Source organism: Boleophthalmus pectinirostris, unplaced genomic scaffold (genome assembly GCF_026225935.1).
Source record: "Boleophthalmus pectinirostris isolate CB_2022bp ecotype Guang Dong unplaced genomic scaffold, ASM2622593v1 HiC_scaffold_4, whole genome shotgun sequence".
Lineage (NCBI taxonomy): Eukaryota > Metazoa > Chordata > Actinopteri > Gobiiformes > Gobiidae > Boleophthalmus > Boleophthalmus pectinirostris.
The window spans coordinates 10,921,472-10,946,479 of record NW_026571353.1 but is presented as its reverse complement, the minus strand read 5'-3'; the positions used below and the strand labels follow the sequence as shown (position 1 = coordinate 10,946,479).

The window sequence follows — 25,008 nt, the reverse complement described above, 5'->3', positions numbered from 1 at the left end:
TTGTTTGAATGTATGCTCTTTACATGAAATATTCTCAGAAAAGTGTGACAAATGTCAATATGAATTACCTCATCCAATCTGCTTTGATAACAAGGGAAGGAGAAGGTAAATCCAAGTGGCAAAGAAACACCCTTCATCCCCTTGTACTCTAGGAAGTCAGTCATGCAAGACACAATGTGGTTGAAAAGCTAAAAACAAAAATAAAAAACATTAAAAATGAAAAACATTTACCAAACCTGTAAGATTTTCTCATTTACAATACTATGTAATGTGAAAATGTTACCTCTTCTCCTGTGCCTTGCATGATCTCCTGTGGTATGCTATATATTTTTTGGTTCATTTCAACATTATGCTTTGTACCCGCTCTTACTCGGACCAACAATACTCGAAAACTGGAGCCACCAAGATCCAAAGCCAAGAAATTGCCATGTTCTGAAGAAGACATAGAAGATTATATATAAAACATTCACTGACTATTACCTAATGTTTAGAGATATTATTTATTCAAAACTTGTCCATGATGTTTTTCTTGGTGTGTGTGTTTTTTAAGAGAAGGTATATTTAATGAATTACCATGTCACCTTTTACCTTTTATTGTTTAGAAAATGCTATATTCACCGAAAACAATGTAATAACAAATGTTTTATAAGTTTCACTTTTGTTTTTGTCACTCTGAGTTTGCCCTCCCTTTGCTCTCCGCACTAAGTAATCATAACACAACCAGAGTGCATCCTGTTGCCCTGTGGTGAGCATGGATGACAGCATTAGACAGAATAGTACAACTAACTGCAAGGAGGGTTCTATTAGGGCCCGAGAGAGATCGCTAAATTACTTAAGCATGCATGAAGCATGACATCTAAAACCTCTTCTGTCATGTTTTTGATGAGGAAATGTTAATGGTAGAAACAATGATAGAAAGCAAAAAAAGATTTTTTTTTTCTATGGAGATGTTGCTTTGTCTGGAATGTTTCACAGTATGGCAATTAACTTTCCTGTCTTCATGGAGACCAAACCAGAGTTTCAAGTTACAGGTCAGATATGTGGTGAGGTGACCTAGCTCATTGTCAGAATGCCTGTTTTTCTTTTTTTAAACAATAACACCACAGACCCCCAACCAAAAAGTTACATAGTGCACCTTTAAGCTTTGCTCCCTACATTACTCGCATATATTCTTGCACTCCATATTACATAAAGGATCACAGAAACGGCCTAAAACGTGTCTGTACCTGTCCCATTCGGTGTGGAGCGGACAAACGAGGGCAGCATCTTGACACTGGCTTGTTGGTGTGTTTGTTTGGATAGCCCTTTTAACATGGCGTCACTCATTCTCTCTTTCACCTCCAGAAGCTGCTCGCGGCTCAAACGCAGAGTGTCCAAGATGAGTTTTCGCTGGGCTTGCTGAACTGCCAAACGATACGCCACAGCAGTCACCATGGCCGCACCTTTACCACTGCCATCCTGGGACTGGAGGAAGCGCGTTTCCACGTCAGGCACAAGACGGCGGACCATTTTGTGGAGTCGTCTAGCAAACCTAAAGGAAAAAATACATGATAAATATGTAGCTATTACATGTAGTAAAGAAGAGAGAGGACATAGACACTTGTATGTTCAACAACAGGGGTTCTCAACCGTTTTCCTGGCATGACCCACATAGCAACAACTGCTGGCCTACACAGCCCCAAAGGCTACCCACAAAATTGTAAAGTATCCTTTTGACCTTACATTTATTAAATTACTGATGGTTTTATTGCTCAGAAATCCCTAGAAAAACAGGCATTCTGACTGCGAGAGAGGGTCGCCTCTCCACAGATCTGACCTGTAACTTGGTCTGGATTGGTCTCCATGAAGATAGAAAGGTTTAATACCATACTGTGAAACATTTCAGGCAGAGTGATAACATCTCCACAAAGAAAAATATCTGATGGACCCCTCCTACCCAGAAAAGTTAAGGGCTGCATTTTTTGCACGTTAAAAGATTATGCAAAATTTACTTTTATGAGCTATTAACCATTTTTTTTTTTTTTTTCCTTGTCACTGACCCAATTGAAGTAGTATTTGGCACAAATGTAAAAAATCTGCTAGCATAGTTCACACTGGCAAGCAACAACTATCAGGGTTGACAGCCTGCAGCACTTTGTTGTGATGATGTTCACGGTGACAGCCCCACAGCTTTCAACCTAGAAGTCAGTGGACTTGTTTCTTTTATTACGTTGTTTTATTGCAATTTTTTTTTTTTATTATTTAATTTAATTAAATCGTTAAAACATAATGATCTACGGGTGCCATAACTTATAACCATATAGCAAACACAATCACCATATGGCTTCTTTAAAATGCAATAAATCTAAAAAGACAAGCTGAAACTAATCCACATTATTGAATCACCACGAGATCCAACTGGGTCAGATAACAAAGGCACTGCCAGCACCTGCCAGACTGTACTTTTTGAAAGAGTTAAATATACCAATACCAAGATCACATACTATTACAGTTGAAAATAATTAAACATTTGATTAAAATCTATGGGTGATCCCCAGATTGGTAACACCTAACTCACTCACAGTGCATAATACTTTTAAGTCTTATTAAGTTTTACCAGGTCTTTACATCAAGGACTAGCCGAAATCACAAAAAACAAAAAACAAAAAACAAAAAAAAAACAATTGTAACCATTATTGTTGTGGAATTTTGAATCCTCTGCATAGGCTTAGCAAGGACACCTCCAGTTCATTGTTGACATTTCTCTGTGGTTATCTCTGGCATCATCCAACTATTACAGAATTTGTCCTTCTTCAACATTATCAGTTTCCTTCATTAACTCATCTCAGAGAAGCAGTGCACTATGCTCTTCTCATTTTATCTCAGCCATGTCTCCATGCTGTCCTTCTTAGCTTCTATTTAAACCTCCTTGTGTGAAAGTATATTCAGGCTAATACTAATACTAAAATAGCCAGTACTAACATGCAGTGTTGAGTATTCAAGTTCACTGGGTCCCAGACTGATGGTAAATAAACTTCTCCTGCCTCAGACAGACAAAAAAGAGTGTTTCTGAGCCAAGGCAAAAGCAGCTTTCTGCAGCCAAACATAAATTATGTTTAGGTGTGTTTGCATGATAAATATTCAGTGTGAAAACCTTTGTAATCAGCATGTTTTTCTCTCGTTACTATTTTAATTCGGTCCTTCACTACAGTGACACTACCAATATTTGACTTCTGCAGTTTTTTTTCCTGTAGTAACAGTTGTAAATTCAGTCTTTTAGTCTTTATTTACTTCTTTCAAAAAACACAATTCACTGGATTTTTTTGGAAAGTTAGTTTGGACAGTGTTTAGACCTGAGTCAGACCTGGTTGGATTATCTGTCATATTATGTAAATTACATAATGCCCCAAAAGTCAATCATTTGCAGCTCAAACCCAGATTCAAAGACACATGAAAGAGGGATTGGTGCTTACCACAACTGATTAATAGCTGATTAAAAAGGAGCTAATGCATTTAGTTGGCTGCTGTTAGACATGACCTCTCTTCTTTGCTGTGTGTTCCCCACAGCAGCAGACCCATAAGTCTGCTCAGCCACTCAGCCTCTATTCATCTTAACCGTTTATGTCTCCAAGGGTTTAATCTGTGTCTCTTACTGTGGATGATTCTTGTACACAGATCCGTCCACTCCAACGGTGGTTCTCAGTTTCTCTGCGGCCTTGTTGTCCCGTATTTGCCGTAGGATGGAGGCGAGTGTGGCAGCGACCAAATGTGCCGCTCGTGTGGAGACAATCTCACAGACGCGCTGGGTCCCAATGCAGTCTTCAACAGTGGGATTCAAACCAAAACCCTGCAGGACCCTCTCCGCCTCTGCCAGACCTATTTCCTCACTGCAAATGACAAGGGAACAGACCATAAAAACAGACTATGGGTATGACCGCAAGAAGAGCTGTTAAAAATTTTCTTGTTATTAGTTCAGTTAAATTAGTCAGTCAGTTAAATTAAGACGTATATTAAAAAGAAAAGTTTTTGAACTTCTACTTTCTACTTTGCATTGGAGTCAGATCCCAATGATCTGATTTGTTGTAACAGATTTTCTTTCACAAAGAAACATTCACTATGTAAAATCTGACAAAAGGTGGACACGGCCCATATAGAAGTGAAGAAAAACACATAAAACATAAAAATAAAACAATGATCAGATAGTTGTTACAAAGACTCATATGCATGTTTTATGAAAAAAGAAAAATTAATAAATTGTTTAAAAGACAAATGTTATTGTATTTGTATAAAAACTATGATGGTAATGAACACATTCCATGATGTAAGTGCTCTGAACCAATCCAATCAATAACATCATTCCACCACATGGACTGTGCAAAACGTTGCACCACACTGACCTCTCATTCTCAATGGCGTAGACATAGCTGGTTTTGAAGTGTCCTGTGGTGAGGAGCTCTGGAGTGGCTCTCCCATGAAATAGGAGCCCCTGTTTGGTCATTTTCACCAGGATGAGACGCACCAGCTCCCCCATGTACATACCACTGATCATTTTCTCAAACCTGAAAAAATAAGATAAATTGGTCATTATTTTGTACAACACAACTTAAGAGAACAGGAGTCAAACTGCCCTAGTGGGCACCAAGTGTTTTCACTACTGTAGTTTTCAGATGCATCAACAGTTTCTTTAAAAATAATCTAAGAAAGGCTATAGAAATGGGCTTTTCAGCCTGTCAAGTCTTTGTGCTTTTGATTCAAATGTAATTGGTGAATTTTCCTAATAAATCATTGTAGAAATAGTGACCAAAGTGACTTTGGTTAATTGGTTTTATAGTAAACCTAATGATATTCAATGTAAACAGTGTTTCCACTTTTACCATATTAGATTATATATATTCTACTTTATGTGGCCAAAACTATTTTATTGTGTTTTTATTTCTTGAGATTTTTATTTAAAGAAAGCATAGGGGACTTACAAGACAGGCTGACCTCACCAGCACAAAGACCACTTGTACCTTGTGGTCTCAATCATTAATCATGGCAGCGTGTTGGGGTGGAGGTGGCGTTATCAACAGTAATTTGAGAGTTTTTGTTCATGACTCAGCTCCTTCTCCCAAACTGCACAGGACAAGACTGACAGCTATATTTTTCAAAATAAAAGCCAGTGAGCAACAGACATTTACAATAAAAAAAATAAAAATAAATAAAAACTACATTAACGGCGTTGAAATAATTGTTCGCGATATTGAATTAATTAGTTAACGCAAAATTAACGCGTTACAGTGCCTGACCCTACTTTTAATTAGATGTTTAAAAACTATGTTGTGGTTTTCAATGAAATTCTTCTATTCACAAAAGATTCATCCCATGCTAAAGCATAATCTGAATACACCCTTGCTTTGTCTGCACTCACAGCTGCTGTCCTGGATTGAGGGACCCAGCATCAATCTCTCTGTCAATGTCTGTCCTCAGGTCATCCAGCCCCCCATCGTCTCCAAACGCGCCCCACTCAGTGTTCACACACATCCGGCCCTCATCTCCCTCCAGAACCTCCAGGTGACGCATCTGCTCCATATAACAGGCGTTGGTCCCTGTGCCTTCAAAGAAATTACAATCATTCACATAGACTCATAAATATAATATATTATTATTATATAACATATAATTCCATCACATTATTGTCAGAGGTCCACTAGATTAATGTATTGGCAACTGAATGAACATAACATTTTTTTTCAAAATTTTGAAAAAAATGCAAAATGCAAGTCTTATTGATTGAAATAATGTAATTTGTAAATATTTTATAAACCTATTAATATAATGGTATGTAATATATTATAATAAACTATAAACCGTATGATTGTATCTGTATTTTTTAACTGTTCTCCACTGCATGCACACCAACAAATTTGATTAATGTTAAAAGACAGCTATTATAAATGGTTTACTAAATGCCAATTACTTATTAATTGTAGTTTATACTCCACAAACTCACATACTTGTAATTGGCAAATACCGGTTTATTTTTCTGATCAGGCAATATTTAATAATTTGAGCCCTTACAACCTTTTACATTTAAACACATTTAATTTACATCAGACAGTATGGATTAGATGTACAAATATAGGTCAAATTGTATATTGATTGTAAAGAACAAGCTACAGTGCACATGGTTGCCTTATTCAGAAGCCATAAACTATTTAAATCAACTAACCAGACACATCATAGCAACATCACATGACACTTCTGAAGAAGAGTGTAGCCGAAACATGTCAAGGTAAACTCCTGTACTCTGTCCACAATCTTATCAAAATAACTTTCCTCCATACATGGGGGTAGGGTTAGCAGTTCAGTCACAGTAAAAGGGAAGAGGAGTGGAAGAAAGTGAAAAAGGGACAGCTGGTTTAAATGTCTGCCTCTAAACAATAATAGTAGCAATAATAATAATAATAATAATACTTTCCATTAATATAGCGTTTTTCAAGAGGCCTAAAATGCTTCACAATTTATTTATTTTTTTAATGCATTTATTTTGGGCAAGTAAGGATTTACATTCATATACAATGGAATATATAACATGTGAAATCATAATAGAAATGAAAATAACAACAAAAATTTTTTCTTTTTTTGCCCAAAAAGGGGCTGGAAGAAGAAAATGTATTTAATCTCACCCCTACAATGACACAGAACAGTCAGGCAAACACACACACACACATAATCATACATACATGGTAGTGGTCAGCTGGAATTAAACAGAAAGTTAAATCTAGGATTGTTCAAGAATTTCCCATGTGGTAACTTTATGTGCCTCTGCACAGGTTTGTGCGGTGTGTGCGGTATAGACTGATTAATATCAGTTTATCAACACAGAGGATGTGCGCGCAACCTGAGTGCAGAAAGAGCCCCCGTCTGTGTGGATACACATGAAGTTAGAGCACAAGCTAGTGATGTTGTCAGCACTAAAACTTTATCACTTCACTTTATCATTAGTTTATAACCATGTGATAAAATAAGTTATGATGCTAAACTAGCATTAGTGAGTGGGATACATCTTAATGACCCATATGCGTTAAATGCAGGTGAGTGCATAAATGACATGAAAAATGGCTCAAACTTCAGTCTGTATGCACTGTGCGACCTTGAATATCCCCACTGAATCTAAATGGATGTTGCAAGTTAGGTATGGAGAAGCGCCACAGTGATTACTGACTAAACTGTTCACTTAACCCATGGTTAAATGGGTTATCCGCAGGTTAACCGCGGGTTAACCGTTAACTTTTGTATGTGCATGTGTTACCTGCACCAAGAGGACAACATTAATCTTCATGCAATTATCACCAAATGAAAACAGCAAAAGACAAGAGATGCCGTAGAATAGTAAACTTCTGCGGGGTGTGTGCATGGAGCCTTATTAAAATGCAAAGTGCAGTTACCGTGGTCATCTGAACCCTCCGGTGGTGTGATTGATTATACGTATTGCAATATTGCGGTTACCGCAACAGCCCTAGTTTAAAGTGAATTGTTTTGATTGATTTGAAGAGGTTTGAATTGTTTCAGCAGTTTGTATGTGTGGAGGGAGTGTGCGAAAGGGCTTGGCCGCAACCTTGAGTGGGGGATGGTGAGCTTTGTGGCAAAGGAGGAGGTTTGTAGCTGCTGAATAATAGTTTAGTATTAATTTACATCACTTATTGAATGTCTGAATGCTTGAGGGCCAAATTGGATTAATTAAATTTTTTTCTCACAAATTACACTAAATAATGTAAAATTATGGGAATGGTGACTGCAGTATCTACTTACCTACAATGAGCCCAATCTCACAGTTCTGGTCATCATAGCCACAGGTCATCATGGCTCCCACCGTGTCGTTGATTACTGCTACAATGTCAATGTCAAAATCCTGCACCAACAGAGACCAAATGAAAATTGTGTTCAATATTTTTCACACTTCATAGCATTGTAATAGGATCAAAAAAGCATGGCAACTTCAGTTTGAATGATGGCAAGTGCATGCTACCGATCAGGAACAGTGGAAGGCAACGCAGCACTGCAGCTTTGTCAGGATTCAAGCTATTGTGTTTGTACTTGACATGATAATATGATATATGGGCGGCAGTAGCTCAGTTGGTAGAGCATTCGCCCACTGATCTGAAGGTTGGCGGTTCGAATCCAGCTCTTGACATAAGCATCACAGGTTGAGTGGTCAGATCCACTGACCCACAGGTTGGCTGGTGTGATTCCAGCTCCCACAGATGAATGCTGCTGTTGCAAGACACTTAACCCACCTTGCCCACAGTGTCTGCGTACACTGGTGTGTGAATGTGTGTAAATGGGTGAGTGGTTCCTTGTTGTAAAGCGTATAAGTATAAGTATAGAAAAATGTGACCATTTACCATGATTATATGCGTACAAAAGTTGCTGTTCTTACACTCATGTGGGGTGAAATACACATGTAGTGTGGCCAGTCTCATTCTGATTCACTATTTTCAACATCTGTTGTCCTCCAACACTGACGCAGACACCTTAAACGCAATTTAAAAATACTGGTGGCACATAATCCATGTGTCATTCGTTCAATTGATTTTTTTTTTTTTATTTAAAAACAAAAACTAAGAAAGGACATTTTAATTAGTTTATTTGTTTTTTGTTACTATAAATCTACATTAAATAATTACATATTTCACTATTTAATTTGATCCCCACTTCATAAAAAACAACAGCAAGAGTTTATTGTTTCATTTTCCATTCTTTGTTTCACATGACCTAGAGGTTGGTTCTGTGCTTAGTATGACATAAGCCGAGTGTTGTGGGGAATAGCTATATTTTAGCACTTCCCGGAGCTCGCGCAGTGCACCAGGATAGTGCTGAGAGCCACTGTCAAGGGCAGGAAGTTAACACCTGGACTTTCTGATATTTGCTTTTTATTTACTCAAAAGTGAAATTGTGATTTGTGATTTTTTTTTTTTTTTACATTTTGCCATACAAACATCCTATAATGTCAATAAATAAATACATTAATAATAATAATGACAACAACAACAACAACGTATCTGAAACAGAACTTACTCCTCTTTTTTTGATGGCCTTTCTCAAGAGACTGACCACTTCCTTCCCTTCGACTCCAGTCGGTTTGAAGCCTTTTGTCCAAGACATTAGGACAGCCTGCAAAAACAACACATTGCCAGGTTTTCTTTTCTGAAACATAACACAACAAATGTTTACAGAGATTGAGTTTGTAAACTCATTACACACATTATTTTTGACTTCCCCTCTCATGAAATTATTAGGTGCCTATGAAAGGTTAGACTATTCATTTTACTTAAATACAGCTAAGATGATTATATTTAAGATTTTTGTCAAAACAATCACACTTGTTCTCCCAATTTGGCTATTTCATTGGTTTTAAAAGCGTAGAGAATTTCATAACTGTTATGAAGCAAAACTCCTCTAATGTTCACTGAAATTATGATCTAACAAATACAAATATAAGAAACCACCTTTATTTTATTGGATAAATGTTGAAAGTATCAGACAAAAATGTGTTTCTTAAATGTAAATTGTGATAAACTTTTGGATAGAATTCTCCCAGTGTGGTGTCAACATATTTTTCAAAATTTCTTCGCAAATTACTTCTTAATTGGTGTAAAACTATAATTTATATTTACAATAATTATAATCCCTCCAAATTAAGTCAAAATTAGAGAATCATCAAAGTCTGTCGCACTTTAATGTTCGTTGGGCATCATTAGGGTTATGGCCTAAAATGATTCTTAGTCCATAGCCCTCTAGTGTTAGCTGACAAACATACAGAAACTATACATATTACTAAAGTTAGAAGCATGTACTTCAAAGAGTCAATTTAACTTTGACTCACCTCATCCATTTTAGTTTGCTGACAAGGAAACGAAAAGGTGAAGCCAAGAGGAAGTTTTTTTTCTTTGATGCCCATTTTCTCCAGAAACTGAGCCAAGCAGGCAGCAATGTGGTCAAAAAACTGCAAAAAAAATTATAAATATAAAATTATAATTATAAAATTATATAAAAATTATAAATAAAAAAAAACAGAAAATAGTAATGGCATTCACTAAAAGGTTAGGAATTTGTTTTTCTCCTGCCAGATGACTAAACATTTGTATACTGGCTAGGGCTCAAATAATTTACTTTTTTTGGAACAGATGGCAGTGTTAAGGGACTCAGAAGTGTCAATTACAATTAATCTGATAATGTTTATTTTCCAACTGCATTATTTAGTATAATAAACTACATTAAAGGTACTAAATAAACATGTCAATACTGAGTGGGTTAAGGTTGGGTTGGGTCACAAAATGTAAGCAAATTTTTGGGGTCAGAAAAAGTTGACCTCCAAATTACAAATGCATATTAACATGTAAACACTCAACAAAAAGAATTTATGATGTCCTCGAGTTCAGTTCTACTGATGTGCATCTGGAATCCCTGAACTTTTACTAAACAATGCTGCTTCTGCTGTAGCTATATGTTCACAAGTTAATAAAGTGTTAATACATTTTAAAAAAGGGTGTTATGTTCCATCATGCCTTTGTTTCCACATTACAGACTTGCTGCAGTTAGGGTTATAGTAAAGGTCAGAAACTTGTTATAAGCCTGGGTCACGAAAAAGGCAATCTCTGGTCTGGATCCAGACCCAAGTACACTCCAGTCCACATCTGGACCTCTGACACAAAACTTGGGATCTAACCACATAAAGCCCCTCATTCACCTTAAGCACAGTCAACCCGTGCGCCAACCCCTCGAAGCAGGGCTGTAGAAAGCTTTAACAGCATGATGAGCATGAGATCAATGATGAGCAGTTCATGTTTCATGATGTTCACTTGAGTCCACCATCAGTAGCCATCTATTTTACCCCATGTATTTGCTTGTTTTTGTGAATTGCACTACCACCATGCCTTCATCAAGTGAAAGCCCATCATGTTAATGGAATACTGATCCCATTACAACACACAATTAACTCTTCACTTTCAACAGAAGTACTGATATTGGAGTTACCTCAGAGCCAGTGCCTCTCATGACATCTTCAGGAATGACGTAAATTTCATTTTTCATCTCCACTCTGCGATTCTCACCCGACACCACTTTGACCAACAACACTCTGAAGTTTGCTCCTCCAAGATCCAGTGACAGAAACTCGCCTTGTTCTGGAAAAACGAGAAAAGAATCGTTCATAGTCATGACAGCATAACTCCAAGTTTGGAATTAGCAAACACAGAGGTCCTTGTATAAATTTAGTCCTGTGCAAATATCACAGACCCAGTCGACCCATTTCGATTTGAAACAATATATTTGGGTTTCCTGATGAGTGAAAATGTGACATACAAGGTTAAATACCTATTCCAGTTTTTGAGTGCAGTTACAGGGAAAGTTATAAATAGAAAATGGCTTAATCCACAAACACCAACATTGGATTTGATATTGTCCATGATATTGATATAGATGGAGAGATCTACTTTTAGTATCAGATTGCAACAAAACAAATTTCTGAACAAATACAAACGATGGACTGAATTTATCAAAACCAGACTTGACCATTTATCTTGATTGTTGTTATGCTTGCAGAATTACAAAAATAAAAAAAAAATTAAATGTTAAGAACACAACACGCAACAAACTATGGTAAAGACGTGACACAGAAGTACAGCCCTGTTGTCGTGGCAATGGCTGACCAAGCAGTAGGGATAGGACAACACGAAGTTCAACAAGATGATTGCTGTTCGTAATAACATAGTAAGGAATAATGTTTGATGGTACAGTTGGGGTACATAATGCTAAAAATAAAATCTAAAATATAAGCAGCTCTAGAAACATGAATTAAAATGTTCTAGTCACATTTCACATTCAGTGTCCATAAAAACAAGAGGAGCTACATTTGACGTTGCTTATTTTAGCACAGTAACACTTTGGCAACATGAACTTGTTTTGTTCATATTGTCTACAACCTTTATTGGAAACCATTCTTTGCTAGATTTGTTTTTCAATCACAATAAGTCACCATTCATGCAAAAGCAAAGAATCATCAGCACCCCTTAGCAATGTTTGTAAACAACAGCACTGTACTGTTGTCTTGTGGGCTTCATTCCAGGGAGACTTATCATTAATTTTTAGGGAATGAAACAAGACCTCCTGCCACGATCACTCTAAAACACTGTTTCGAAAAGATTCAGAGATATTTAGGCCTTCTTCATCCATAATAACTTAGTTTACAGTGAAAAAGAAGAGAGAGAAGTACTCCTCCTCTGTCTGTGCCCTTCTGCACAGTGCATCTGTAGAGCAGCAGCAAGGAAAGAGGGGGAACAGGGGGAGGACCTAGAACGACAGTGTGAAGAGAGGAGTAGGTTCAGTTTTGGTCAATTTTTGTGTAATAGACATATTATATATTGAGTACATTGTAATAATCAGTAGTGATGCATGTAGGGGTTTACTCTGGTGTTTAATTAGGCCTTATGTTTACACCATACAATGCATTTAAATTATTAAAAGCAGATGATGAAAATTACTTAATCTGATTATTTTTATAACTAGATCAGATTATTGTAAATTATTTCAAAAGCTCATCTCGTTCTCATGGACCTGATCTTGTTTCTCGTCTTGTCTCATAAAAATTCTGTCTCATCCCACCCCTATTAATTTTCATATGAATGATTTCATGTTATATAAATTGAGCACAATGACAAGGCCAGTTACGTCGCCTGGATTGGGGTTACAGGGCCCCACCCTGGAGCCAGGCCTGGGGGTGGGTGCTCAACGGTGAGCATCTGGTTTTCGGGCCTTTCCCTACAGGGCCCAGCCAGGCACAGCCTGAAGGAGCGACGTGGGACCGTCCTCCAGTGGACCATCACCCGCGGGACATGGAGACTGGCTCTGGGGATATGGACTGTCACCTCGCTGCAGGGGAAGGAGCCCGATCTTGTGCTGGAGATTGAGGGTTATCAACTAGATATAGTCGGCTCTGGAACCCAACTCCTTGAGAGGGGCTGGACTCTCCATTTCTCTGGCGTTGCACGCAGGGAGCAGCAGCGAGCTGGTGTGGGCCTGGTCATTGCCCCACAACTCAGCTGCCGTGTGTTGGAGTTCAACCCGGTGAACGAGAGGGTCGCATCCCTACGCCTTTGGGTTGGGGACAGGTCTCTCATTGTTGTGTCGGTCTACGGGCTGAACAGCAGTGCAGAGCACTCAGCCTTCTTGGAGTCCCTGGGAGGGGTTCTAGACAGTGCACCGACCAAGGACTCCGTTGTTCTACTGGGGGACTTCAACCCCCACATGAGCAATGAGAGTGACACCTGGAGAGGGGTGATAGGGAGGAACGGCCTCTGATGTAAACCCGAGCTGTGTTTTATTATTGAACTTCTGTGCTAGTCACAGTTTGTTGATAAGAGCACAAGGGTGTCCATCAGTGCATGTGGCACCAGGACACTCTAGGCCTGAGGTCGATGATCGACTTTATCGTGTCATCTGACCTCCGGCCGCATGTCTTGGGCACTCTGGTGAAGAGAGGGGCAGAGCTGTCAACTGATCACCACCTGGTTGTGAGCTGGATCCGGAGAAGGAAGTTGGAAAGATCTGGCAGGCCCAAGCATATAGTGAGGGCCTGTTGGGAACGTAGGGGGACTTTCAACTCGTGCCTCCAGGAGAGCTTCTCCCAGATTCAGGGGGAGGCTGGGGACATGGAGTCCAAGTGGGCTTTGTTCTCAGGCTGTATTGTCGCTGCGGTCGCTCGCAGCTGTGGTCGTAAGGTCTGTGGTGCCTGTTGCGGTGGCAATCCCCGAACCCAGTGGTGGACACTGGAAGTAAGGGATGCCATCAGGCCGAAGAAGGAGTCCTATCAAGCCTCGTTGGCTCATAGGACTCCTGAGGCAGCTGACGGGTACCAGCAGGCCAAGTGTGCTGCAGCCTGTGCAGGTGCAGAGGCAAAAACTCGGGGCTGGGAGGAGTACAGAGAGGCTAAAGAAATTCTGGCAAACCGTGTGGCACCTCAGGAGGGTGAAGCAGTGCTTCACCAACACTGTTTACAGTGCGGGGTAGAGGTGTTGACCTTGACTGAGGATGTTGTTGGACGGTGAAAGGAATACTTTAAGGATCTCTTCAATCCCACCATCGCGTCTTCCGAGGAGGAAGGTGAGGCTGGGGACTCAGAGGCGAACTTGTCCATCAATCTGGCTGAAATCACAAGTTCCTTGGTGGCAAAGCTCCGGGGGTGGACGAGATCCATCCTGAGTATCTTAATCTCTGTTTAAGAAGGGGGACCGGAGGGTTTGTTCCACTTACAGGGGAATCACACTCCTCAGCCTCCCCAATAAGGTCTATTACAGGGTACCAGAGAGGAGAATCGGGCCGATAGTCGAACCTCAACTCCAGGAGGAGCAGTGTGGTTTTCGTCCTGGCCACAGAAGACTGGACCAGCTCTATACTCTCCATCAGGTGCTCGAGGGTTCATGGGAGTTTGCCATCAGTCATCAGTTCTGTTCATTGTATTTATGGACAGAATTTCTAGGTGCAGTCAGGGGCCAGAGGGGGTCAGGTTGGAGACCACAACATCATCTGTTTGCAGATGATGTTGTTCTGTTGGCTTCACAAGCCAGGACCTGCAGCAAGCACTGGGGAAGTGCCTGCTGGGATGAAGATTAGCTCCTCCAAATCCGAGGCCATGGTTCCCTCTGAAAAAGGTGGCTTGCCCTCTCCGGGTGGGTGGGGAGTCCCTGCCTCAAGTGGAGGAATTCAGGTATCTCGAGGTCTTGTTCATGAGTGAGGGGAGGATGGAGCGTGAGACTGACAGGCGAACCAGTGCTTTGGACACTCAAAGACACTTTACAGAGCAATATTCATTCACTCCATAACCAGTGCTAGTAAACTACTACTGTAGCCACAGTTGTTCTGGGCCAGACTGACGGAAGCGAGGCTGCCAATCTGTGCCATCATCCGAAATGAGTTTCCTCCGCAGAGTGGCTGGGCGCTCCCTTAAAGATAGCGTGAGGAGCTCAGTCACACGGGAAGAGCTTGGAGTAGAGCCACTGCTCCTCCATGTCAAGAGGAGCCAGATGAGATGGCTCAGGCATCTGTTCTGGATGGCTCCTGGGCACCTCCCTGGGCAATAGGTGTTCTGGGCATGTCCTACCGGAAGGAGGCCCCGGGGAAGACCCAAGGCACGCTCGAGGGACTATGTCTCTCGGCTGGCCTTAAGCTTTGGGGCCCCCCTGGAGGAAGTGTCCGGGGTGAAGGAAGTCTAAGTCCCTGCTCAGACTGCTGCCCCCGTGACCCGGCCCTGGATAAACTCAAGAAAATGGATGGATGGATTATATAAATTGAGGAGTGTAATGGTGGACCAATAATTCAGTCATATTAATTGTATCAATTGAATTTTCTGCTTCAATGTAATGTACATGCCGCCACCAAAAAGATATGTGGTGTTAGTTTAATTTCCATTTTCTATCTCATTTTAGATTTTTTTGCAAATAGTAATCCTATCTATGAATGTGTTGCCTGATTAGTCTATTAATGTTCAGAAGGTTGGAATCCAGCGTGTCACTGTCAGTTCAATTTACCATGTTTACACTCCTCCTCTCCCCAGCTGCCTTTTGTTAGAGAGCATAAAGAGAAGCTCCACCTTTTATGCAACAGTTCAGTTTTAAAAACAAATTTGATTGTTTTTAAAACTGATTATGAATATGTAAATCCTAAAAATACATACAAATTCAAACTTGTAAGGTGACAGCTCATCTGCACGTTCTGCAATACTAAACACTAGGGATGGACATTCGATTAAATTTTCTTAATCGATTGTCGGGAGAATTAACAATCGATTATCGATTAATCATTAACGTTTTTTTTATATCAAAATTTAACATCATTATTATATCTGCACTACTAATCTGCATAAATAAATTCAACTTTACGACATATAAACCGTAACCACTCTAGAGCCACATCAGCCCATTCGAGATTATAAGCTTTGCGCAACTCTCACAGAAACGAAACTTAAACTGCATGGCTAATTTGCATAAACTAAGCGAAGGAAAAAAAGCAGCTCTTGTGCACTGATGCGGTCAACTTCTGTCGGATTGAAGGACACGACTCAGTGGAATACAGGTTAGTGTGACCATATTTGCGTTTGTCAAAACCGGGACACCATACGGGGGGTGGGAGGTGGGGCCTCGTCATCGACATTGTGCTACTCTCACCTGGCAAAGCTTTTTCATGTTTTCGGTGTCCTGGTGAGCTTTTTTCCACTGGACACCGAAACATATCTGCCTGCTTTGTACACTGTGCACACGGCCTCACACTTGTCCCGACCGGAACGGAAAGCGTGGAATTTTTTGTACAAGTCGTCGTTAAATACGCATTTGTGCTTCGGCACGTTGCAGACTGTTTGTGTTTGCTCGCTCCTTCTGAGTGCAGAGAGCTACATGTACGGAACCCCGTTTGGTCACGCTACGCATAGCAACCTGCATTAGGTTTGTCGATGAAAATGAACGTAATCGATGAAATTCTTAATGATCAATTATCGATTAATCGACTAATCATGCCCATCCCTACTAAACACTAAACTAAACACGCTTAGAAAATATGTTCAAATGGCCTGCATGAGTCTCTATTGCTCTGACTGTCTACAAGCACTGGCCATGTGGGGAAAAAGGAGCTGACTAATTCAGTTTCACTATAATTTGCAGGCAGTATTTTTCAGCATGAAAGGTTAATTACCTGTTCCATCGGGTGTGGAGCAAACGAACGTGGGCAGCATCTTGACAGCCGCTGTGGGGTTGGTATCTCGACACAGGCCTTTGTCCATCTCTCGACGAAAACGCATCGACAAATCCATTAGCGTCTCATCGGAAAGCTGGAGGTCTTGCAGGTACTCATCCACCTGAAATAGCAAAAACATATCCACTACAATGTATTCAGAGTGCACCATCAAAAGTTTGCAAACTGAAAAATGTGCAATGTGCAATTTGTGGGCATGTTGCACATGATATACTATTCAAAACTTATTTGTAGTGCAATTTTAATATGTAAATGAGTGTTCAATGTATGAGCAATAATAATTTGACCTGGTTACTGCAGTGCTCATACAGCCATTTGAGTGCATACTCAATGATAGCAGGTAAACGTAATTTGTATGCTGCATAAATTGTCTAGTGCAGTGTTTCTCAACATGGGGTGGGACCCTCACAGTGGTGGTAAGATCATTTCCACAGGTCCCGTGATGATGTGAGGATATTTTTTAGATGTTTGCAACTAGGCAGAGACAGCTTGACACTCCTTAAATGCAAGAGTATAAATTTCTATTTGCTGTTGTATAAAGAATACATATTTCCCTATAATAAAGTGACAAAACACAAAACATCACTACTAATAAATTAAAATAGCTCAATACATCCTCCACAGGTTGTGTTGGCAGTGTAAAGTAACAATTGTGATTTCAATTATGGGTCAAATTATTTTTGCCATAATTGAGCAGCTCTAGCTCCGTTGCGCCAGGTATGGTTTGTTATGAAAATAATTGTTTTCATATAGTATGCTGCCACATTACCCCTGCAGATTATACGTCCCCTTCACTCTCCTCGGTCTCACCTCTACCACCTCCAGTGCTCAGGCCCCAGGGGGAAGATATTTTCTAAACATCATTTAATCGCCCACACCCTTCATCGCAATGTCCTCGGCCAGGGTCTGACCGCCAACGATAATTCATTCAATAAAGTTTGTCAATACTTTTTCTTTGTGTATGTGTGAGTCTCTCCAGGTTGAATTAAATCAGTGTTGAAGACTACAGTGCAAGATTCTTTTCAACATAAGTGTTCACATTAAAAAGGTATTTGTGAAAGACATGAACTTATAATGTAGTGAATTAATGACATTTCCGATGTAGATGAACTGCTACACTCATACAATATTAGTATTAAAATGTACAGGTTGGTACATATTCTCATTACTTACCCATGCGCAGCAATAACATCTGGTTACAGAGCCATATACAAATATGATTGCAGTCCCTGGCTCATGTGCAAAAGGTGCTGTTTAAGTTCAGTTGTGTGGACAGATCTGATTGTCCAATAGCCATGATTTAAGTTGAGCAGAGAAGGAGTTGAGTGTAGCAGCTCATGTATAGAAACTGAGATGGTGTTCCAGGTTTGAGAGGCGCAGAAAGAGAATACAGCCTGTCCAAAGGCACTTTCCTCTTAGTGCCTTTACTCAATGATTGGTTTTAAATAAGCTCCTACCAGCTGTGCAATGACAGAAACAGTTACTAAAGATGTGAACCACACAACAAAAGGAGCAGACAGTTGGGTTGCAAGTGAAGACATAAATTGAAAGGTGGGTGGGAGCTTATTTTTTCAAAAAACAAACTAGATAAACATGTTATAAACGCAGTATTTTACTACGTATGTTCAATGTTATATTCATTTTCAAGAACCAATGCTAAAAAAGTAAAGCTATAAGTAGTTAAATAATTAAACAACACGTGTCCTGCAGCAGAGGCTCACAGTTCTACAGTCTGCAAAAATATGACACACAACTAATATGGTACTTGTTTATTTTCTCCCTGTTACAGAGCAAATTAAAATTGGAATAAGTTAAATATAATTACTACTAACTATAATCTAATTATTCAATTTTTTTTATTATATCTTATTAAAATAGTCATCTGATCAGAGTAACACATTACTTATTCAAATGTATTAAAGTTTACAATAAAAGTCAGTGAAACCTGTCATGCTTTATTTCATAGAGAAAATGGCAAGTGAATAAAAAAGTAATAAAAAGCAAGTAATAAAAAGCACATGACTTTCTCAAGTAGCACATTTTGCCACAGACACTAAGGTTTAAGGGTGTATTCACACATCCAATTACAGTGAACTCTTGTTTGTGGATATATGAACTCCAAACCAGATTTGCAGACATGCATACTGTATCTGCTCCATGAGAGGACTCAGTGAAGTACACTTCAGGTGGACCACATCAATTAAAACTAAAGCCTTGAGTGGGAAATTGCACAATAATATAATATTGTGTATTCTTAACAAGAGTATGTGAGGGAATTAGGAGAGCAAACAAGCGATTTAGAAACATCTCCCAAAGTATTCAATTAAACCCTCACAGTAAATGATGGGAAGAGGCACATTATCATCTAATTATGCCAACAAAACTGCATTGATCCTATAAAGTAGAACATTTAACCAAAATTAATTTCACAAAAGAACTACCAAATGCGCAAGTTTTATCCTGGTTAATAACTCTGTTATTACTGGACCTATCCACATGAAACAAAAACTGGTCCAAAGCTCAGCGTCTTCTCTGTCAGCAGAAACAAGCTAAGATGACTTTTCCAAGTGAAATGGCTCTTGAACCATGAGTTTAATATAGTAGAAGTTTGTGGATCCGATCTCTAACAAATAATATGGTTTAATTAGCTGACATTAGGCTATTTAATATTCTTATAGAGAGAGTAGACTGCCTATTGTTATGACAGCTCTTTTGGCATAGACTCAAACAGATCAGTGGTTTTAATCCGTGTCACTGTATTTAGTAAATCCGCATTAAAAAGAATCGCTCCATTCGCTTGAAACTATCCCGTCTATTTGGGTTACTAATGTTTGTATAAAAACGTGACATTACCACCATGCTAGCTCTGAAGGTTGTCCGCTTTGCCCTGTATAACGCTAGATAAGTTTAAAACTAAAAAGTGTTAAGAGTTCAAAGTCGTTAATGTAGGTTATAACTTCAAAAACACAGTAAATGATACTCACTTTATGAACTTGCACATCGTGGAGCTTCAATGGAATAGTTAGCCAAGAGACAGGACGCAACAGGAGGGGATGTCATTTTTAATCGCAAATTTTGTTTCTGTTTACGATTTTAACTACTACCCACGAAAAGTGTGAACATTAAAACTTTTAATCGCTAATCACCCTTTGAACTAAAACTAATGCGAAAGTGTTCCCAAAAAGGCGGAGTAATGTACAGTTGGAAGTTACAGCAGCTTCCTGGAGTTAGTCAATACGTGACGTCATAGTGGTTCTTGACGCTGATTGGCCGCCAAAGGTACGCTCCACAGCCCAGTTTGTGTCAGACATGCGTGTACTGCGACACACATCTAAACTTCGCACGATGATTTCTAAAGCTGAGTTAGAGATGGTAATCCGTGCATTTGTGTCATTGAGGCTAGACTAGAGTAAAAGTCTGTTTATCTGTCTGAGCAAGACACTATATTACGCCCCCTCAGGTTTAGAGCGGCTGTGACTGTTTTAATTATGAATGTATCTTATGCAGTTTTTATTTTTTCAATGTGAAGCACCTTGTGACCTATGTCGGTGAAAAGAGCTATATAAATAAACTTTACTTACTTACCTTACCTTACTTACTTACCTACCTACTTACTTACTTACTTAGTGTTTAATCAGCTTTTTATCACTTATTCGTTGTTTCTTTATCACAAACATACCTAGAGTAGTTGTTTCATTCACACTTTTAATACATAAACCCTACCTATGTAGGCTATGTTCTTTTCTCAACCCCTCTCCACCTTGTGTCATGTGGTAATGCTCCGCTGTGTATTTAAACTTCACACACCTTCACTAGGTAGTTTGGGGCCAAAACTTGACATGGCCAAAAATAAAAAATTTTCGTCAGGTCCGGCCCTGTCATTTCGGCTAAAATTTGACCAAATTTTGAGAATACTTAAAACATGCTTCAAATGTCTCCAAACAACCTCAGACCACCCCAGACATCCATATTAGAGCATTGGTCGTCATTTTAAGGTAGTTTTGGGCCAAAATGAGACTAACCTGTTTACCTGTCTGAGCAAGAAGGAACTTACCTGGCTGCAGATGGTCCAAAACTCTGCCACAAGGCTTCTGACCTGCACCAATAGGAGAGCGCATGTCACTCTGGTCTTAAAATCCTTACATTGGCTCCCTGTTCTTTTTCGTGTCCACTTTAAGATCTTAGTGCTGACCTTTAGGGCCCTACATGGCCAAGCTCCTGCTTACATTACAGATCTGATAAAGCCATACACCTCTGTCTAGCCTGAGGTCTACCAGCCAAAACCTGCTAATGGTTCCTCGAACAAGTTTTAAAACACAAGGCGACAGATTCTTTCAAGTCTTCTCCCCTAAACTCTGGAATGAACTGCCGCCTTACCTACACTCTCTAGATAGTGTAGATGCTATTAAAAAGCAACTAAAAATGTTTGAGCAAGCCTTCCCACCCCCTCAGGTTTAGAGCTGCTATGACTGATTTTATTATGACTGTATCTTATGCTGTTTTTATTTTTTGTATGTGAAGCACTTTGTGACCTATGTCTGTGCTATATAAATAAACTTTACTTACTTACTTACTTACTTACTGACTGACTTACTTACTTACTTTTTGTTTCATTCACACTTTTAATACATAAACCCTGCATATTTAGATTGTGTTCTTTTCTCAACCCTCTCCACCTTGTGATGTCATGTGGCAAATCTCCACTATGTATTTAAACTCCATACATCTTCACTAGAATTATATGAATAATTTCAGCCATAAAACCCCCCACCTCTATGGAACAAAAGGTAAAAGGTGGAACAAAGTATTGTAGAGATGTAGACAGACTAATAATAAAGGGCTACTCAAACATGTGTGAATGAAACAAAACTCCAGGTATGTTTTTGAGGTGGGAATAACACTATAACAAGAGTTCATTTTGTGTAATATAGGACCCAAATGTAGCCAAGATGATTAATACGATTTGGATGTTATTATTATTTTAAGTAGTAGAAGTAGTAGTAATGGTATGCCTAGGAATAGCAGGCTTTCAATAGACTATGTCAATATAGTGTAGCCTTTAGCCACACGGCTAAAGGCTGTGGTGAGGCAAGTCCGCTTACAGTAAGTGTTTCTCAGGGTATTAGTACGAGAACATGTGCTATCAAACCACTGTGGTGTGTTTATTGTGAAACACTCTGGCAAAGCAATAACATCTCCACAGAAACAAGCAGGTTTTACACATGGTTTATAGGCTCGGATATTGTCTATGCGCAGTGTTGGGGAGTAACGGATTACATGTACTGGAGTTACGTAATCAGAGTACAAATTATGATTAACTGTATTCAGTTACAGTTACTGTTTCAGTGAGAGGTAATTGGATTACAGTTACTTGGTTGAAATAAATGGATTACATGGCGGTATTTTCCTGTTTTCACATTTTGGGCTATATCGCTTTTTTCTAAACCAGGACTAAGCCAGGACTAAACCAAAACTAAAGCAGGACTAAAACAGGATTTAACAGGACTAAACCATACTGTGCGGACCGTGTCTCCTCCTCTTCAATCAGTAATACTTTTTAATCTGGTTAAGTAAAGTCTGGGCTTTTTATTGTCTTTTAGCAGACAAAACATCTCATGTTACGATATCCTAGTCTTTGCTTCTCTACAACAAATCAAGTAATCTAAAGTATTCAGATTACGTTACTCACCTTAAGTAATTTAATGGATTCCGTTACAAACTACATTTTTGGGTATGTAATCTGTAATCTGTAGGGGAATACATTTTAAAAGTAACCTTCTCAACACTGTCTATGCGTTCTTCAGTTATTTCTTCCTGAATAAATAACCTTTAGTACTTTATGACACATACAGCCTAGGATAACCTTAAGTATTAGGCCTGTTATAAAGTACAGCTTTTCTCTGTGGCTTTAGTTGGCACATTTTCCTTGTGTGTGATTTCCTTTAGTCTGGCCTCAGTAACTCAGGACTCATTCTCTATGAGTAGCCTACTCAAGGCACTCCTGGTCATGACAGTCAAGGATCTCTGAGTGCTGTAGTGCTCATATCATGGGGTCTAAATCTGCATTGTATGCTTATTTCATGAGGAACTCCCTCCCTTTTGTGGACAAAAAACATTAAGCACCCATGGCATGGGAGCAGGTCATGGAGTTTAAATTTAGGTTCAGATAGGTGAAATAAATGTCTTACAGCTCTGAATGTGAATGATAGCCTGTACTTCAGCCTTAGCTTATCAATTTATCACCTCATATTTTATTAGCAGCTGCTTACTTAAAACTGTGTGAATAATAAAAAAGTAAATGCACTATTTTCTTCACTTGTCATTTCTATTACTGATATCCCTAATGATTTACGTGTACATAGGCTAAATAAAGCATATCAATAATAAAAATGGGTAAGGGATTTCGAAAGCCCTAATAACTTTTTGCCAAAAATTACTATAGAAGACTAAAATAAAAGCACGTACCCATGTGACCAAACTTCTATTAGAAACTATTTTTGTGCAGTTTTATATTAGAATATTACTTTATACAAAGCACTGGAGCAGGATAAAATGACCAAAATGCTATTAGACTAAAGTGAATGATAACAGAATTCATTTGGACTTGGAAGTATCTTAAGTTAGACTGATATTATTCCCATTTACAAGTCCTAAATTATAAAGAAATAATGAGTTTTAAGCAATGTTATAATGTTATTACCTTATCAGACATTTACCTGGAGTTATGTTTTGTTTCATTCACACATGTTTGAGTAATCCTGCATTATTAAGATGGAAGGCTCAAAATGCTCTCTTCCACTTTGTTATGTTAGTTTTCAACTTAACAGCTATGTTTTACCTTTGGTTCAGTAGAGATTGACAATTCCAGGTCTGAAATAATCATATATTATATGAAATGTAAAACATAAAATTGCACTTTAACCCATTTCTAAGTTCACAAATAATATTTAATTAGCACATTCAGGGACTACAGGTGGATTTGTCAACTTTTTTTAGGTGTCAGCGACCTGTCAACTCTGTCAGACATGAATTGACAAGAGAATTGACGGAGTTGAAAAAAGTGCATGTTTTTCCCACATTAAACAGGTAGGGTGCTCTGCAGTTAGTTTCTTTTTGTTTAATGTGTTAGCTGCCTTTATTATCTCACTCAAGGCTTAGACTCACTCCAGTTCTGTTTAAATAAATGGATCATAATGGACTGACGGAGTTGACACTTTCCAACTATGACAGCAGAAATGTCATTATTGTCTGTGTTAAATGTGACAAAGTGTAAAAGCGACCAGGCTCTGTGTGGCAGTGTTGTGTTTAGTAGAGTAAGGGTAACAAACAAGATCCTCAGAGATAGATAATTACATTACTGCCTGATTTAATTAGTTTTTTCAACAGGAGTTGACAAAAAGTTGGGACACTACTTTAACAAGCTGAATTCGGAAGAAAAATATTTTCACAGTTCTACCGTAGGCACTTTTTAAATTTTGAAAGCCTTATAATTCATTAAATTCAATTTTATTTAAAATAGAAAGTTTAGTAGTTTTAAAATGTTTTTCTAAGCAGATGAACTCTCTGAACGGACACAAAATATAACAATGCATAGAAAATTTTCATTTACATTTGCGTCAAAATTTTTCAAAAATGTCAACAATATTTCCAAATAAAGATACAGATCTCCCTTAAATTTAACTTTGTAAGTATGTCCATTATAATGAATAATGAAAATATTTCTCTACATATTGCTTGTATTTTAGAGAGGAGCTGTGATTTGTCCTGACTCTCAAGAATCACTGCTTGACATTTGGTAGCCAGGCTTGAAAAACACACACACATATACATATATATATATATATATATATATATATATATATATATATATATATATATATATATATATATATATATATATATATATATATATATATATATATATATATATATATATATATATATATATATATATATATATATATATATATATATATATATATATATATATATATAAAAGATCCAATGGTGTCCTCCTGCTGCTACCAGATCTTGATTAATTATGCCAGGTATTTAGTTGAAAGCAAGAAGTAAACTATGCACCACATCTTCATGTCTTTAACCTTACTCGCTGAACCCCAATCTGCTCATGGTCAACTTACATCACATGGGGAAACATGGTTGGGTGGAAGCCAAGGAAAAATACCCAAGTGAACCAAAACAAACATGACACTTACTTCAGACTTACACTTACCTACTTCAGCCTGT

General features: G+C 38.6%; 1 protein-coding gene across 4 annotated transcripts in view; it reads right to left on the bottom strand.

Moving 5' to 3' along the window:
* The window catches only part of hk2 (hexokinase 2), a 32,657-nt gene extending 12,669 nt beyond the window's left edge, over positions 1-19,988 (bottom strand). Inside the window, exons 1-12 of one of the 4 annotated variants that reach the window (XM_055161335.1) lie at positions 19,746-19,988; positions 16,702-16,864; positions 10,999-11,147; positions 9,848-9,967; positions 9,040-9,168; positions 7,774-7,879; positions 5,390-5,573; positions 4,377-4,538; positions 3,633-3,866; positions 1,227-1,531; positions 284-432; positions 69-188 (exon numbers count right to left, since the gene is read on the bottom strand). In XM_055161335.1, the coding sequence (XP_055017310.1) occupies positions 69-188; positions 284-432; positions 1,227-1,531; positions 3,633-3,866; positions 4,377-4,538; positions 5,390-5,573; positions 7,774-7,879; positions 9,040-9,168; positions 9,848-9,967; positions 10,999-11,147; positions 16,702-16,819 (1,776 nt within the window). In that variant the 5' untranslated portion in view covers positions 16,820-16,864; positions 19,746-19,988. The remainder of the gene's footprint in view (positions 1-68; positions 189-283; positions 433-1,226; positions 1,532-3,632; positions 3,867-4,376; positions 4,539-5,389; positions 5,574-7,773; positions 7,880-9,039; positions 9,169-9,847; positions 9,968-10,998; positions 11,148-16,701; positions 16,865-19,745) is intronic. The other 3 variants (XM_055161336.1, XM_055161337.1, XM_020928386.2) reach the window with 3 other exon arrangements.
* Between the last annotated feature and the right edge of the window lie 5,020 nt (positions 19,989-25,008).